This window comes from Apium graveolens, chromosome 8 (genome assembly GCF_009905375.1).
Source record: "Apium graveolens cultivar Ventura chromosome 8, ASM990537v1, whole genome shotgun sequence".
Lineage (NCBI taxonomy): Eukaryota > Viridiplantae > Streptophyta > Magnoliopsida > Apiales > Apiaceae > Apium > Apium graveolens.
This window is the reverse complement of record NC_133654.1, coordinates 261,899,799-261,919,279: the sequence shown is the minus strand read 5'-3', so window position 1 is coordinate 261,919,279 and position 19,481 is coordinate 261,899,799. Positions and strand designations below refer to the sequence as shown.

General features: G+C 35.3%; 1 protein-coding gene and 1 pseudogene across 1 annotated transcript; one reads left to right on the top strand and one right to left on the bottom strand.

Annotated features, from left to right (window-relative positions):
* Nucleotides 1-11,916: 11,916 nt before the first annotated feature.
* On the top strand, nt 11,917-13,121 carry LOC141677002 (UDP-glycosyltransferase 83A1-like; annotated as a pseudogene).
* Nucleotides 13,122-14,545: 1,424 nt separating this feature from the next.
* LOC141677586 (alpha-xylosidase 1-like) lies at nt 14,546-19,231 on the bottom strand. Its single transcript, XM_074483587.1, has 3 exons — nt 18,914-19,231; nt 17,875-18,545; nt 14,546-16,604 (listed from the first exon to the last, which is right to left on the bottom strand). Exons 1-3 carry the CDS (start codon nt 19,129-19,131, stop codon nt 14,737-14,739), a joined length of 2,757 nt encoding a protein of 918 aa, XP_074339688.1. The 5' UTR covers nt 19,132-19,231; the 3' UTR covers nt 14,546-14,736.
* Between the last annotated feature and the right edge of the window lie 250 nt (nt 19,232-19,481).

The window sequence follows — 19,481 nt, the reverse complement described above, 5'->3', positions numbered from 1 at the left end:
GGTACGGGAAATTTCCCTCCATTTTCAAATATCGAATTGGACCGAAATTGGTTGAATTTAGCAGTGTCAAAAAATTTTGTTGGCGGGAAAATTTCCTCCATTTTTTAGTAAGGCTAAATTCGACCGAGGGCGGTTAAAATTAGTAGCACGCCTAAACTCAACTGTATATGGTTGCATATAAATACGGTTGTATTTATTCGGTCATAATTATTACTAAATTCGATCGCGTAATACGATCGTATTTAAATACGGACGCATGCGGTTGTATTCAGTCGTGCCCTTAAATTCAACTGAAGGTGGTTGAAATTGACTCTCGTTGTATTTGTGCAATTGTATTTAGCATTATTTTCTTGTAGTTAGCCGAATCGAGAGTTTACTCGTAAGCTCATGAGTCTGTTTAAATGAGTTGAGACAAGTTGGTTGGCAAAAAAAATTAGGGTAGTTATTGTAACCGGTTAAAAGAATTTCAAACTAGAGAAACTAACTTTAAATTGCCATAATTTTTTGTATCAAGATAAAAGGTGTATCGACAAATTTTACAATATTAAAATTTGAATTACCATAATTGGGATGTAATTAATACGAGACGAGTTGGTTATTCAATAAACAAAATCGAGTTTTTCTGAGATTGCACGTCCTAGATAAGATCAAGCATTCTGATTCTAAATATAGTTTGCTAAATTAAATTTAATTAAAAAATTTAGTTGTATATATATTTGTAAGACTGAAGTAATTGCATTGTTTCTAGGAGAATCAGGGCTAGTTCTTCTCAAATTGCACGCCCTAGGTGCTCCGGCAAAATGGCAGTTTTAGAAGAAAAATTGAGGAAGTTGGAGGAGCTTAAGGAGGAAGTGAAGAAGCTGAAGAATGCAAGTTGAAGTCCTCCAAGCAAGCTGGTTAAATGTAGGTTGATCAATGGCATTTCATTTTCTTATTAGAAGCGGCCTGTAATAATTTTACAGTTACTGTGTGTTATGTGTGTGTGTTATTTTTAAGTGTTTGAGAACCCTTTACTTCAAGATTTGAAGAAACCGTTTTAGCTAATTTCTTAATTGGACCGGGCTCCTTTTCTTTTTTTCTAGCTTTCTTAATCAAACCTCAATATGATAAACTACTAGCTTATAAATGGTTGGCCTTATATATATTGCTTGTAAAATTCCATTCTTGGTTGATATTGATTGAAAATGAGGTGTTGATTCACTTCTTTTGACAATATTAAGTTGAAATGTAGTGTTGAGACTCAAGTTTAACTGATACAAATATTTCAAAATATAAGAATTTATGTTACTGGTTCTATGGTTCAGTCAAAACAATTAATTAATTGCAATGCAAATTATTTGCAATGCATAGTCCTATGAAAGACCTGCCCCATGCGGCGGTATGTTTTATAATTGTATTGTCCGTATGCTTTTGGCCAAGTTCATGTATAAATATAAACTGGCTTTTTATTTCAGTTCATGTGTCATTTTGCAGTTTACTCTATGTTATAAAATTGCCAATTATCTAATTAAATAATGATACCAAAACTTGCATTCATGTTTGCTTTATAAACACCTGCAGTTTATATATGCTTAAAATTTTACAGGTTTCCCGCATGCATGCAGGTGCCTATATTTTCTATTTATTCGGCTTATAATCTAGTTGCATAGATGCTTTGTGTTGTGTCGAAAAGAAATAAGTTTGCAATAAAATAAACATCTGACTGTTAGGTGTCACTAAAATGGTGTTGCTAGCCTATACACATTTGTACAGATCCAAAGCAACTATTTTTTCGAGAAAGTGAGAACTAGGGTTGGAATATTAAAATTTACAAGTTAAATCAGCCAAATTCATATTTATGAAAGGTTTTTTTTAACAAGATATTAAAGAAAGGTTTAGGACTTTAAGTTAATTTTAATTTGGATCATTGGACATTTTTAGTTGGGGCATTTATGAGATGAATTAGGTAAAAATGCAGTTATTAAAGAGTTACATCATATTTTTCGGAATTGTTTGAATACTACTTTTTGCAATAACTAAAATAAATACATAATTATTTTAAGTTGAAACTAAAATAAATACATAATTATTTTAAATTTTCAACTTGATCTTGTGATGCACATAATGCAGATTATTACCCGTATACTTTGTACATGTGTATCTTTTATTTATTTTTTCCTTAAATTTTATTAAATATTAGTAAAAAATTCATGTACAACAAAAAAATTATATAGTTCTTAATTATAACCAATGCATAATTTGAATAACTAGACAAACTAACTCCAAACTTGCATATTTTCTCGTATCAAGATAATTTGGTGGACATCAAAATTTGAATTACATATAACTCGGATGTAATTCAAGTTGAGATAGTTATTTAATAAACGAGTTTAATTGGGTATTTTTGAAAAAGACAAGTCTTTTCGTCTAAGATTCAACACTTAAAAGAATAAAAAATTTAAATAAAATTTGATTCAAATATAATAAAAATGAATTTTGAAAAAATAGATGAAAATTTTAAACAAGCTCGAGAGGAATTGAGTTTCCATACTACGATACTCGAAATAGTTCATATACGAGCTCGAACAGAACTGAGTTCGGTATAAGAAGTATTTTTTTTGTTACTAAAATAAAATTTCAACTCCAATATTAGTTGCATTTTGCATCCAAACATTTCTAATTTTACTAATTTTTGTCTTTCTCTCTTTCCTAAATTTTATATAAAGTTCACCATTATTAATGTAATTTATGATTACTTGATGATGTGGTATGCATGCATAAATGTATCATTGATTTCAAATTTAAAATTAATGATGTATTTATGCATATTTGCATCCAAAAGATATAAAGAACCCTTTTTTTACGAACAATTAATTTTATTAACTTAATAAATCCGCTTTCAAAGCGTTTAACGCTCCAATAGGAACAAAACTCCAATCGAAAACTCGATCTGGGATAGAATATGACACTCGAGCTAACTCATGAGCAGCCACATTAGCAGATCGTTTAATAAAAAATAGTGAAACTGTGTTTAAATCTCGAAGCATAGCACGACATGCCTCTATAACTCGACCAAAAGGAGATACCATAGGAGCTTTGCTTCGAATTGCCTGCACTGCCACTAAGAAATCTGATTCCACAATCACCCCTTGCCACCCTTGGTTTTTGATCCAACTGAGAGCCTCTTTAATGGCTAAAGCTTCTGCTAATTCTGGGCATAAAACTCTGTGCCTGCACACTGTCTTTGTTATAATTAACTCACCCCCTGCGTCTATGACTATCACTCCCATCCCGGAACCACTATATTCTCGAAAAGTTGTTGCATCCACCGAGACCTTGATTATTGACTCATGTGGCTTAACCCAAGAACTGTCACCGTCTCCGTCAACAAGCTTCGGGAAATGAACAGAAAATAGATTACTTTGGGCATATTTCTATTGTCCAAAGTACTGTTTAGCGTTTGCAATCACAACATGTATACGAGTATATTTCTTGTTCCAAACTAGCTCATTCCTTGCTCTCCATAAGGACCAACAAACTACTGCAATTTCAGCCCGTTTTTCATTATCAAAGCTTCATAAAATTATGTCCCACTAGTGAAAAATCTCGTCCTCTGCACTCAATTGGAACCCTGGAGTAACCAACTGCCAGCATTGCAGAGCTATAGGGCATCTCATAAACACGTGGCTAATGGTTTCATTCTCTCTCCTGCAAACTGGACAACTACTTTCTACTCTGACATGTTTTTGACGCAAAAGCATCATAGTTGGAAGACACTGAGACAATGATCTCCAAACTAAATTCAAAACCTTCGGCAGAGCCCTTATTTTCCAAATTTTCCTCCAGAAGCTATCATTATCCTCCTGTCTCCAAAGAGCTTTTTGAACTTGCAACAATCGATAAGTACTACGAACGGAATATTCACCTGAACTCTCTTTACTCCAATAGATTCTATATTGCCTCATATCTTCATTCAACGGCACACTTCATATGCAGTCTTGGTCCCTATCATTAAACAATTCTTTTAAAATTTCATCATCCCACCCCTTGTGCTCCATCGACATGATTGAGGATACCTTGTTATTAGCCAAAGCTGGTGAGTCTGAGGTAATAAACGGATTGTGATCATCCAATAACCATGGTTGTCCCAATATATTTATCATTTCCCCTGAACCTACTACCCAATGAACACCTGCTTTCACAACATCCCCTGCTTTCCATATGCTACGCCAAACAAAACTCGGATTGTGGCCAGCAGAAGAATCCAAATAATTTTCGTTTAGAAAATAACGTGCTTTATATACTTTACTCACCAGACTATTAGGTTTTGTAAGAAATCTCCATACCTGATTACCTAACATTGCCAGGTTAAAATCTCGAAAATCACGAAAACCCATACCTCCATTCGACTTATGTCTGCTCAAACGAGAATAGGACATCCAATTTATGCTTTTGTTGGCATTCTTCTTCGAATTCCACTAGAACTTCGAAATTAACCACTCCAGATCCTTCGTTATTTTCATTGGCAATAAGAATACACTCATGGCGTAAGATGGCAACGATTGTATAACAGATTTTACTATCACCTCCTTTCCACCTTGAGAGAAAAGTTTTTCATCCCAACTCAGAACTCGATTTTTAACTCTATCTTTTAGAAAACCCAACGTAGCAACCTTGCTTCTATTCATCATATTTGGAAGCCCCAAGTAAGTACCACCTTCACCAGCCTCCTCCATATGAAGCAACCGATACAACTGTATTCTGTTATTCTAACTCGTATTAGTGCTAAAAAATACAGATGATTTTGACAAATTCACCTTCTGCCCTGAACCACGTTCAAAACTCTGTAATAGCCTCAAGATATGCATAGCCTCCTCCTCAGTTGCCTTATAGTACAGGTAGATATCATCAGCGAATAGCATGTGTGAAATGCTAGGAGCTTGTCTTCAGACCTTGATACCTTGAATTCCTTTCAGTTGCTCATATCTTTGAAGTAAAGCGGATAGACCTTCAGCACATAAGATAAAAAGATAAGGGGATAAAGGATCCCCCTGTCTAATACCCCGACTAGGATATATAGGACCAATTTCTCTCCTAGCATGAGTGATATTATATGACACTGAACATACAATTGAAGAATTAAATGAACCCACCAGTCATTGTATCACATTTTAGTCAACATAACTTTCAGATATGCCCACTTGATTCTGGCATAAGCTTTACTCATGTCAAGCTTAAGTGCCATATGACTCTCCCTTCCTCGTCTCTTCCGCTTCAAGTAATGCATGACTTCATAGGAAACCATGACATTATCATAGATAAGTCTCCTTGACATAAATGCACTCTGATTCTCCGACACCACCGAATCCAAAGTTTCCTTTAACCGATTAGATACAACCTTTGTGATAGTTTTAGCTAACACATTGCATAATGATATAGGTCATAAATCGCTAATAAACACTAGACAATTCTTTTTAGGAATCAATACAATATTTGTATCATTCAAACTATTGGATAACATACCATTACTGAAAAATTTCTGACCATGTCAACAATATCCTTACCAACAATTTTCCAATAATTTTGAAAAAATGCAGGTGTCATTCCATCCGGGCCTGGAGCCTTGTCCGGATTCATTTGGAACAGTGCTCTTTTCACCTCCTCTTCCTCAATTGGCTTTAAAAATTTAACATTCTGAGCATCTGTTATTATAGTAGGAATACACTCGATCACCTCCTTCCAGTCTGATTCTGTTGCACGAAACAGATCATTAAAATACCTTTCCATCAAAGTGTCTAAGCCAAATTCCCAGTCAACCCAATTTTCATATGTATCCTTGAGATTATGAATCTGATTATTCCTCCTACGATTACTAGCTAACTTATGAAAAAATCGGCTGTTCTGATCCCCAGCTTGTAACCGCAACTGCTTAGACCTTTGGCGCCAGAAGATCTCTCGTTGATTCAAAATAGAGGCCAACTATTTCTTTACTGCATCATATCTTTCCACAGACCCCCTATCACTGTTCCCTCGAAGTTGCTTCAAACTCTCCTTACATTCTTTAATCCTCCTCCTAAAATTTCCAGTGATTTCTTTTCCCCACACTGACAACCTATCACTGTAAGCCTTCACCTTTTGTTGCACACTAGCCATATTATTCTCATTCCAGCCATCTTTCACTAATTGCTCACACATACACTCAGTCAACCATGCATTTTCGAATTTAAAACAATACTGAGCAGCAGATTTAGTTTTAACCTGAGGAACTAGAAAGATAGGACTGTGATCAGACAAAGAGCCCTCCAAATTGTATCTTTCGACGTACCTCTACCCCTTTCCCACGTAAATTGATGCCCCATCAGCTCCATATCTTTGAGATGTGCGTCTTGTATAGCTTTATTGAAACCCTCTATTAACTAGCTGGGATATTGAGCTCCCCTAGTTTTATCGTCCACTGAGACAATATTATTCAAATCCCCTATCACGCACCAAGGTAAGTTTGCATCTCTAGATAAGGTTCTTAAAAGGTTCCATGTTCTTCTACGTTGAGCTCTAACAGGTTCTCCATACATCCCTGTCAAACGCCACTCCTTCATATCTTCAATATGGACCTTTACGTCAATATGATTTTGTGAAAAACCTAATAACTCTTCCTGGTCTCTCTCCTTCCATAATAATGCAAGTCCACCACTTCGACCCTGTGGTTCAACCACAAACAAACCTTTGTACCCTAGCTTACTTTGAATCCATTCCATTTTCGACTTCCTAACAATAGTTTCACACAGAAATATAAAAATAGGCTTTTCTTGACGTACAACGTCTGATAGGAATTGAAATTTCCCAGGGAGCCCCACCCCTCGGCAGTTCCAGCTGAGTGTACTCATAATGATTGGCGGGTCTGCATTGCAGTACCCGCCAGAATCAAGTTTTTTGACTCCATATTATCATTATGCTCATTATGCTGTGTACCTGTCATATATGTGTCTTCTATATTATTTTTCTGCTCTTCAGTTAGCCCATTTAAATTGGGCCCATTCACTCGATGCCTTTTTTCATCCACTATTTCCAGCCCATTTTTTTGATTGAGCATTTCCCTCGCTGGCACAATTTTCAAAATATTTCCCTCTGTATTAATAACAGACATATCTCCTTCAGTGTTTCCCATCCCATAATTTCCGCTTCTACTTGCCATATTTGGATAAGCCGTACCAACTTGCGCTCCTGGATTTAAGGGATTGCAATCACCCACAGCGCCATTAACGGTAACCACTCTACTGTCATCTCTCATCATCCCATCCATCTGAGAACTTACCGGAATTCCCCTCCCTTCCACCGGATTTAACAACCTGCCATCTGGACCTCGAAGCCATTGATTAGTACTATTCCCTGTTTGTCTTTGCATTTGAGCTCTAAGTGAACTATCATACTTCCGAACATCTTTATCCTCTGGGTTATCAAACAAGGCTTCACAAAACTTATCAGTGTGTCCAATTCTTCCACAATAAAAACAGAATGCTGGTAGTCTTTCATATTTAAATTTAATCCAATGCCAATCTCCTCCACTCTTCTTTATATGCATCTGACTCTTCAATGGATGAGGAACATCTATGCTCACTAGAACTCTTAGATAGGACTCCACATACCTTGGAAATTCTTTGGATCAGCCTTAATAAACGTACCAACGTAATTGAAACCTATAGGTAATTCATATACTTGCATCCACATGGAAATTTCAAACAACTTCACGTTAGCCAATTGTTCATCCTTTTCAAGTTTTTTAACTATAAGAGTTTGTTGATTGAATGTCCACGGTCCTTCCTCTAACACTCTTCGCACATCTAACTCATGAAAAAACTTAAACAGAAAGATGTGTGGATATGATGTAGCCTCCATGAAAACTCCTTTAACCGGTCTCCATGTAGATGACAATATATCCTGCATCGCCATGAAATTTACCTTCCTGTTAGTAAGCAAACGCCCCACCAAACAATGTGTATAATCCAGCCCCACCTTTTGTTCAGAAGGTTCCTTTAAGATCAAACCATCATCCCCCTCATCGTTGATAGATAGGTTTGCATAATCTTCCAGAATACTCTTACCTCGCGAGGTACCAGCCATGATTCTAACTCCTTTAATCACTTACTATATGGAAATGAAAAATGATAAGAAAATGAAACTCATCAATGGGATGAGACTGAGAGAAAACTCATCAATGGGATGAGACTGACAATGCTAAGCAGGAGTTTAAAAAAGAAGTATAAAGAACCCTTTTAGAATTGAAGTTTTTAGCACAACATGTAAAATGATTATGGTAATTGTTATAATTTGGCATTAAAAAGTGTCTTTTAATGCTAAAATAAAACTTTAACTTCAATTATTAGATATATTTTGAAACCAACTATTTTCAAATTTACCTTTCCCTTAAATTTCATGTAGAACACACTACAGCATGTTTTATAGTTGTTTGATGATGTAGTAAATGTATAAACACGACAAACATCAAATCAATATTGAAACTAAAAAATTCTAGTTTAGGTGATTGTACCTAATTAACTAAAAAAATTCTTTCAAAAAAACTATAACTTTCTCCCTTAATTAACTTGACTTGACCTTTTAACTATTTTTTCAAGTTTATCATAAAAAGCTCTGCTGGTCAAATATTAACAAATTAAAATTACACACAATAAGCAGTACTAGCGTGCTAAAAGAATGCAAGAAGTATCAAGTTAACGACAAAGATATGAGCACGCTCCTGCATGTAATAGCAATACAATACCCTGCATAAGGCCATGTAATTCCAATGATGAAGCTTATGCAAAAAATTGCAGAACATGGTTTTAAAATTATATTTGTAAACACTGATTTTAATCACTTGCGTGTCCTAAAAGCGATGTCGAAAAATGAAATTGATGTGGATGATGACAGGATGCGCTTGGTTTCGATTTCGGATGGATTGGAACTAGATGAGGATAGGAATGATTTTGGAAAGTCCAATGAAGCAATGTGGAGAGTGATGCCTGCTAAGTTGTAGGAGCTGATAGAAAACATGAAGAATGAAGGTAACAAAATAGCTTGTGTTGTTGTTGAAGGAGCTACTGGATGGGCCTTCGAAGTTGTGAAAAAGATGGGAATCAAGGGACTTGGCTGTCTTCCTTAGTATCCCTAAACTCATTGAAGATGGAATAATAGACGAGCATGGTAAGGTCTCTTCCTGTTTACTTTTCTTTGTACGACCAAATGGGCATGCCGCTTATTGTTTGCCCATGAGATGAAAAAATTTTATCTTCCTAACCGCTTATTGTTTGCCCATGAAATGCAAATTTTTTTATCTTCCTAACGGCTTATTGTTTGCCCGTGAGATGCAAACTTTTTATCTTCTTAATCGCTTATTGTTTGACCATGAGATGCAATTTTTTTATCATCGGAACCTATTAAAAAATTTGAGAGGGATAGCTTAATGGTAAGTCTCTGGTCATCCTCCAGGTAGAGCTGGCCACTTGTGCGGTCCGTGCGGTTCGGGCCGGGCCGCATACGGGTTGGGCACTGGAAACCTTAACACGCAACCGATCCGGTAGAGTAATGAATCCGGTTCGGGCCGCGTTTGAACCGGAAAATAATGATTCGTAACTGGCACGTGAATCGTAATCGTAAAAGAACCTTTTCAAGAAATAGACTTTTCTTTGTGAATTATATATGGGTTGGCGGCGGGTTGGCGAGCTTCCGGTCCTAGTTTTCTAATATATTATTCGTAATCAGCTCGTAATATTGAACAAATTGTGCGGTTTTGAATCGGCCCTGTTCGAATCGAATAAATCTGGGCTTCCCCACGAGCCGATCCCGAGCGAGCGGTTCAAACCCCCACAAGTGGTCAGCTCTAATCTCAGGTCATGAGTTCGATTATCACTCATCCCGAGATTTATATATTGATATCTATTCTATACTATTAGGGAAAATGAATTTTTTCGTCACCCAACTTATTGTGTGTTTAGAAACTTACCACTCAACTATAATTGTTTTTGTTTTACTCACTAATGTTAGGTTCGGATTTTTTTTAGTCACTAACGTTAGTTCAGATTTTATTATTAGTATTTTGTCAATTTTCAATAGCATTATTAAAATATAGTGGTAACTAGTACAAAAAGTGTCATATGTATCTTATAAGAAAGCTTAAATGTGTCTGAGTTTGCTAGATGCATACGTAGGAGTCGTATAATGTCTGAATTATATACGTATGTTATAGGAAGGACGCATATTATTGTTTTAAACATCTGGTCAGAACATATGTATATACATTGTAAACAGACGCATAAAATTAGTTCATATACGTCTGTTACTTTTTAGGTGGGGTCTTAAGCTCAAAACCAAAATTATTAGGAAGAGGCATCGAATTCCGTACTAAAATTATTGGGAAATAAAAAAATAAAAAATTTAATATAATCAAATTAGCAAACTGATCATAAAGTACTCATAAAAAACAAAAATTACATATCAATATTTTACCAAACGACACTTTCAAAAATCTAATGAAATCACCAATCACAACTCCTTCATGCAACTCTTACCGACCCAAAATCAAAACTATAAAACCATTCATTCTAATACAATTGTGAAACAAATGTATATATATATATATATAAACACAAAAATATAATAATGTTGTAATAATATGAATTTGATATTAAATCAAACAACTCTCACAAGATATTATCTTACAAACATAGTTTTAGAACTTATTTTTAAGATTTTTTTTTGTATATAAAAATTTAAACGTTAAATTATTATTTAGAAGAAAAAAATTAAAAATAATTCATGAAACTACATCTTTTAGGAGCCTTAAAATGCTTGTCAAACTCTCATCACCAAGGTAAACGTCTTGGGGACATATGGAGTACTATATATAAAGATATAGATATATATCAAATCATTAAAATATTACAGATTACCGCTATATTTTAATAATGCTACCAAAAATTGACATAATGTTAATAATCAAATCTGAACCTAACGTTAGTGACTAAAACAAATATGAACCTAACATTAGTGAGTAAAAGAAAAAATAATAGTTAAATGATAAGTTCCTAAAAACACAATAAGTTGGGCGACGAAAAAATTCATTTTCCCATACTATTATAAGCAAAGTAAGGGATAATTTGGTTAGTTGGTTCACACCTTCCTAAATTAAATAACATAATTGTTAACCCTTTCCAAAATATGAAAACAAACTATACTTCTCAACCCCAGACTCTCCATCCATCTCAAACTCTCCATCATACTCGGACGCACCTTCGCGCAAATTAGATTCCTCCAACTAAACTTCTTTTTTTCTTACTTTTAACAACACCCCGTTTTTATTTAATATATCTTAATATATAATAAGCGTGTTATCCAAAATTTTGCAAAATAACCCTACACAATCCTAAATATAATATAATTATGCGCAAAGTAGATTACTCCAACTAAACTTCTTTTTTTTCTTGCTTTTAACCACCCCGTTTTTATTTAATATATCTTTATATAATAAGCGTAAACAACTTCTTATCCAAAATTTTGCAAAATAATCTTTATACAATCCTAAATAGAACATAATTTTGAAATTTATCAATGATAAATATAAATCAAGAAAAAATTAAAAAAACAATATTAAAAAAATAATAGTAAAATCATTTTATAGGCTTTTCAGTGCCATAGAAGAATGACTTTTTAAAATTTTAACTATATAAATTTTGAATTTTTCAATAATATAATACATAAAAAATAATATATAAATATTTTAAATTTATTAATCTCAATAATATGTAATTATTATTTTTTTTATAATTTAGTTTTACAAATAATAAAATAAAATACAAGTATTAAAATCAGTCCGTGCATTGCACGGGTTATAAGGGAGTTATTGTTGTTTGGTCGTTGGGATTTACAGCTTAGAATACGGGTCAAAATTAAATAAATCTTAATGCAGGAACCATTTTAAAGAAGCAGATGCTTCATCTATCAGCCACAATGCCTGCTATCAAAACGGAAACATTTGGATGGGCTTGCATCCGCGATATAGCAGTACAAAAGAGCTTCTTTCAGTTTCTCTCTGAAAACAATCAATGTTTGAAATTAGCGGACTTCATAATATGCAATACAGCTTACGAATTGGAGCCAGCTACATTTTCATTATTTTCAGAAATATTACCAGTAGGTGCACTTCCCGCAAGCAGCAAGCCTGGAAATCAGACATGCAATTTTTTGGGCCGAGGATGATGACAGCTTGTCATGGCTTGATCAACAACCAGCTTGTTCGGTTATTAATGCCGCCTTTGGAAGCCTTACTATTTTTGATCAAACACAATTTCAAGAACTGGCTTTAGGACTTGAACTTACCAACAAGCCTTTTCTATGGGTTCTGCGTCCTGGTATGACAAATGAAGAAGCTTACCGACAAGAATTTGAAGGGGCCAATAGGGTGTCGTGGAAAAATAGTAAGTTGGGCTCCTCAAGAAAAAGTTCTGAGTCATCCGTCAGTTGCTTGTTTCATGAGCCATTGCGGTTGGAATTCTGCTACAGAAGGTCTATGCAACGGAGTTCCTTTCCTCTGCTCGCCATACTTTGTTGATCAGTTCCTCAACGAGAGTTATATTCGTGATGTCTGGAAGGTAGGACTGGGGTTTGAGAATGAAACTGGCGTCATTAGGAAAGATGAAATCAAAAACAAGGCTGAACAACTTCTTGGTGACATAAATTATAAAGCGAGGGCAGTCGATTAAAAGAAAAAATTATTGATAGCGTGCAAGATGGACAGTCGTTCAAAAACCTTGGCAAGATTATTGAATGGATGAGATCTATGTAATTCATGATTCTATATGCATTAAGGAAATTGAATCAACAGCAATGTAATCGTATTACAGAGCGCTGCACTGAAATAATCTCAACTGTCTTGTTGCATTTGGTTGCTAATGCTACTCCTATATATATTATTGAATATCTATTATGTGACACTACTAATAAGTTGGCAAACCTGGAACTATGTAGGGTATCATTCTCCAATTCTTTCACTTTCGCTCTTTCTGTATGTGTGTATGAGTAGAATTGAGAAATCTTATATCCATTGTGTAACTAGAAAGGCTGAATGAAGGTTTAGTCCTTGCTTTTAGCAATGGAACATGTGAGAAACAAGAGAACCACACAACAACATTTGGCTTCATCAATGTAAGTTAACGTAAAACATGCGTTTGTTACTGAACATATATTATTTTCTGAAAATTTGGACAGAGGTTTCACACAATATGAGACAAGCCCGAAATATGAACATCAGAACTTACATGTCCCTGGTTATGCACAGGCCAAAGCACAATAATCTTAAAATTACAGAAACTTGAAAAGTGCGCATCTAAGAAATGTAGAATTCATTTCAGCCAAATTAAACTCAACCAAGCTGTCTCATACTGTAATAGTCCTACAAACCGAAATTCTGCATTGTATTCAGTTATGATCTCTATGTATTCCTCAGCTGGCTGGTTCAGCTTCTTCCCTTGCTTGACTTTTTTAATCATTTCTATGGGTATCACCAACTGCAAAAACTTACCTTAATTAACTGTAATGCAACTGTTGGATCAAAAATTACCTGATGTTTACGGGTTAGTTCATCACAGAAAGAAACTTTTTCAGTAGAGATAAAAAGGACTCCTGCAATCAGACCAGCTGAGGAACGAAAATAACACTGTGAGGCCTTTAACCTCTCTTTTTCTCTGATCCTGAACTCACTAGAACAGATTAGCTCTGCCACCGGTTATAATGATGTAGATCACCTTAATCAAAATTTTGTGAATATTTTCAATGAATACAGGAGGACGCAATTTAACTGCAAATCATTTTTTATAGCTGCTAAGTGAATATCTATCTTGAGAGGGAAAAATGGTAATAACAGATCAAAGAACAGGAATAATTAATTCATACTGTTCGTATAGTTAATAAACTCAAGAAAGAAACACGAACGTAATTGAATTCTTATAATTTGTTTGCAGACCTGGGAGGATTAATTTCGAATTACATACAATGTTAATGGATCCCCTTCCGCAAATTGATGATTTTCCAGTTCCTGTGTTTCCTTGATGACCATAGTTGTGTTTTCTTCTTCTGCAATGACAAGAAAAGTGCATGCTCCAATTTTCAGAATCAGGATTTGTGAACACGATATTTTTAATGTCCGTTTCTTGCTTGTATGCATGAACTCTATAAATTCATTGCAGAAATATACATGTATAAATATATACAAAATTTAGAAACTGTAATTAGCACTCCATAATGTTGCTAAAATCAATGTATGATTGGCATATCTTGCAAGCACTTTTTTCTACACCAAACAGTTACTACATGGTAAGAAACTTGATGAATCTTCCTACTAATTTTGAAAATCGATGCATCTTCCTACTAAATTTTTCTGTCTATAATAGAAGTATCTGCTATACATGTACCAAAAAGATGTTCATTGTACTGAAAGCATGAGATTATAAGCTTGCAGAGTTTAAATTAGATCATTGTAAAATGTCGACAAAGACTGGACTTTGAAATTAACAGCATATGATGCATAGTCAGCCTGGTTTATAGTCTAATATACTTTGGCAATCACATTTATATCTGAAAGAGCAAGAAAATTCTCAACTCTGTGTTCATATTCTAGAAATTGTTTTAGGTGGCTTTCATTTGTCTGTGTAGAAAAGGATGAGTACAAATTTAGCTCATCTCCTTTCCGTATGGAGAAAACAAACAGGTTTAGTTTTCACCCCCCAATTTCCAGCACATTGCAAACTTTTTCCCAACTGCTAATTTCAAACCTTTAATCACCACCATCTTACTCTTTCTTATAGCACTACCGCCATTTAGATCATCGTTTCCTGTTGTAGTTATGTCTAAACTTGATACATCCACAGCAGTATCATCAACTTCAAGAGCAAATGTATCTTTAACTCCCTTCAATCCCAATACAGTAACTTTCTCAATAATCCAACCTTTATCTGATGCAAACTTGGGCTCCTGAACATTTGACCACACTTTAACCTTTCCTTGGCTTACAGTTGCATAAAACTCTACATGTGTTGAAAAACCATTTCCAAGTTTCATTTCTGGCAGCTCATCTTCATCAAGAAACAGATTTCCTGTGGCTTTACCTTCAGTAGCCCCTGCAGGGAAGGTCACCACAAGACTGAATGGAGTCGTCCTAGCCTCTTTGGATATCATTCCGCCTTGTTGCATTGGGATAATGGCATTCTGGTAGACATGGAGATTGATAACATGCAATGGAGCATCGAGTGATACGTATTGGCCTTTTTCTGAGACGATGGCTTCTGACATATCAAACATATTGTACCAAGTACCTGGAGGGAAAAGTGCATCAACCTTGGTTTTATTTGGCTCAAGAACCGGTGAGATCATAAGGCTACTTCCTATCAGGAACTGTGTGCTGATTCCATAACACATGGTATAGTCCGGAAATGAGAAGAACAAAGGGCGTGCAATTGGAGCTCCACTGATATGTGCCTCATATGTCAATGTGTACAAATATGGGAGGAGTTTATACCTCATTCCTAGTGCATTTCGAGCAGATTCTGCAACCGATTCCCATTGATAAAGCTCTTGTCTAGGAGAATAGTAATTTGCATGATCTCTTGAAAAAGGATAAAAAGCACCAACTTCAATCCAACGGTTGCAAAGCTCTTCGGTGGGTGCAGGATAAAAACCACATATATCTGATCCTACCATGGGAACCCCAAATATTCCAAAATTTAATACAGTTGAAATTGAATAGCGGAGATCTTCCCATGTACCCTTATTGTCACCAGTCCAGTGAGCAGCATAATGGCCAGATCCAACAAAAGTGGAGCGCGTTAATATGAATGGACGCTTTCCTTGTAAACCTTCAAGAGCCTTGTGAGTCGCAATAGCTTGAGAGAATCCATAAATACTATGAGCATCATACTCCCGAACTCCATTGTAGTGTGTGGCACTAGTTGCAATAGTTTTAAATCCAATTGTTTCCCCCATTCCAGAAGCATTTATCTTGTAAGGTGGATTATCCCATCTTGTGTCTGTGATGTTCTTGCAGTCTAAACAACAATCCCAACCCGGCCCAGTTACTGAGGGACACTTTATACCTTCAGGTATTGTACACAATCCCGAGCAGAAATTTGATGCTTCATTCATGTCAATCCAAAGGCCATCTACAGGGACAAGCTCGTGGAACCGTTTAATTTCATCACCCCACCATGAAACAGTTTTGGGGTTTAGAAAGTCTGGAAAGTACACAGCTCCTGGCCATACTTGGGCTAGATAAGGCTTGCCATGATATTTTATGAAGACATCATCGGCCATGCCTCTCTGGTAAACACCATAAGTAGAATTGACATTAATACCTGGATCAATGAGAACAATGTACTTCATGCCCTGGGAATGTATTTTATCCAAAAATGCTACTAGTTTTTCATGAGGGTAAGCAATGGGATTAAGGGTAAAGTCTTTGTGGAAATCCATATGATCGTCGTCATTCCAGATCACATCAAGTGGGATTTGAGCCTTCTTGTAGTTATCAACAACGTCTTCAACTACGGACAGGTTATGGTAGCCCCATCTGCATTGGTGAAATCCTGCATTGCCAAAATACATAAGAGTCTGTGGTCAGTTGTTATGTGCTAGCAAGCAATCAATCACGTTTTTAGAAGCAAAATTATATATGTGATGCCAAGCTGCACAACAATCAAATATAGATGAAAGTCTGATAAAACAAGGCATTCTGCTCATGGTTGTTACGACTTAGTAGCAGAATCCATATATTGGACAATGAGAAGACATGTAATTTTCTTAAATTTACCATGTATCATTTACAGAAGAAGCACTAATTAAAGGCTACTTAATTGAGAACACTGTGAACCCTACTAAGCAAGCAGTGTGTAGGTTAAGGAATAAGAACCTACTTAAAAAGGTAAAGGCATAACCATTTGGCCATTTTGATATATATGTAATCAGAGCTTGAACTATTAAAACCTAAACTCATTTTGATTGGATAATACTTCAATTAATAGCATTGGGGATGATCACAGTCTGCAATTGATTGCATTAGGGGAGATCACAGTCCAGCTCGGTTTAGATCAAATAATCAGACTTGGTAGGCCTTTTTTTATCCTTGGATAAATTACGTTGTAGGACTAGGATCTTATTGCATTTGTAAACTACCTATTGTAATGTAGGTGGATGAAAAGCTAATGTTAAACATATGTCAGTAAACATCTTCAAACACCATCTGTACTCCTAGTAGTAGAAGGGATAAGGTTTCGTTACCTATTACTCTCCATATTGCTTACTCTCGAGAAGTTGGACACAATCTGTATGCTTGATTTTGTCATGAAGATATATGCTATTGTTAAAACTATAATAACAAATATATCTACTCAAAATGGAATGTCAACGAATTAACCATTATTGATTATACTGGTGTTGACTAATACACTGTCCTCAACCATTCTATGTTCATATGGAAAATGACCTGAGAAACTTAGCATAAGGAAACTTGTAATGCAGCAATAGAATTGATAAAAATTCTACAGGAAAGGCAAATCAAGAAGACTTGCACTAAGGTTTTGGTCAGTTATTATTCAATTAAGTTGTCAGGTGAAGTAATATTTACCTACATTAAAAAAATAGTATTATACAATTATCTCATTTGATCATTTCAATATTTTATCGAGAATCTTTTTATCGGATAACTTAATTATCCCTGGTATAATTTTAGTTTATAGTTTTCACGCAAATCTGCAATATTATATATGTAATATGCACAAAGAACAGAGAATACAGACATTCAGATAGCAACACAGACAGACAGACAAACAAAGATTCTTTGCAACAAAAACTATTTACCTAATGACCAGTAAGGCATTGCAGCAGGTCTACCAACAAACTCAGTATACTGATCCACTACATCAAGCGGTGTTGGGCCGGAAAAAAAGTAAAAGTCCAAAACACCCCCAATCACCTTATAAGTCAAAGAAGTCCCTGAATAAACCACATCCATTCCATTACTATTTAGTAACAAAACTGCATGGGCTTTAGCCTCACCACCCACATTTCTCAAGTCCATATACACGGGATGAGACCCGTAAAGATCAGTATTCAAATTAATCGCAGAAATATCAGTTGTATACAATGTGTAAGGCTCATTAGGACTCAGTTTTATTCCATGTGGCTGTGTATTTTCTCCCAGGCCATACAGGGAAGCATCTTTAGGCAATGTGGTCGAAATTTCGAGATACTGGTCTTTAAAAACAAGATTGCTGAATGAGGTTGATGAATTGAAAAGGGTTTGGCCATTTGATTTTCTTGTCACTGCAAAACTAAAGGGGTCTTGAGTGTAGCTGAAAATTAAGTCAGCTTTTGAAGTGTCTTGTGACAATATGGTAGGCTTTATTGACCTTGTAATGGTTTGTTTTAATATAGGTGGTTGAGCTCTTGGTAAAAGATTGTATGGAACTTCCCATCTTTGCTTCTTTGCATCAGTAATATGTACCCTTAATCTCCCATTTGTCTCATGCCTGAAAATTTACACTAAAATTAAGACAAATGAAGTAAGCTTATAATGTAACTACTTTAGTTCATTATAAAACCGAACTCTGTGCACAAGACCCCTCGTACATGAAAAAAACCCCTTAATCTCCCATTTGTTTCATACCTGAAAAATTACACTAAAATTAAGACAAACGAAGTAACATTATAACGTAACTATTTTAATTCATTAAAAAACAAACTCTCTGCACAAGACTCCTCGCATAAATACACAATAAAATTATATAACAACCGATAACAAGCAGACACTTGACTCATGTCCTAGAATAGACATTTGTGAAGATACGCATCTATTGTGGTTAATAAGCTTGAATTAAGGAGAGATTTATGGACTTACTTAACAGAGAGTTTCAACAGAGAGATGTCAGGGCCATAGACATTGTTCTTTTCTTTGACTTGTAGATGACCCACAAGACCCCCATCAGGGGAGTCTTGAATGGAGATGAGACGGTAGCCATTACCTATTTTGGTAGTTGCTTCAGCACCATGGGTGTTGCAGCATAGTAATGCTGCTGTGAGAACAAGCAGAGAAACTAGAATATGAGAATAAACCATGATGTGTTGACAATAGAAGTGAACAAGCCTAAAGGCAGATGAAATATATACACACACTGTGGCAGAATCAGCCAATCAAGTCACCTCAGCTCTAGTCCCGACTGACTTTCAAAAAAATTAAAATAAAAATAAATGAATTTTAATTTTGACAAAAATTCAAAAACTCTTTAACAAATTTTCTTCCTTCTCAAAATTAAATGTTGCTTCTTCCCGAAACATTTAAAATTCTTGCTTCTACGCCAGGCTGGTTCACGACAAGCGATTGGCAAATCATCTCTTTACGAATATTTTTTCCTAATAAGAACATTCTAAAACCAAATAATAAGCACGTATAGAGGGACATGATCCTC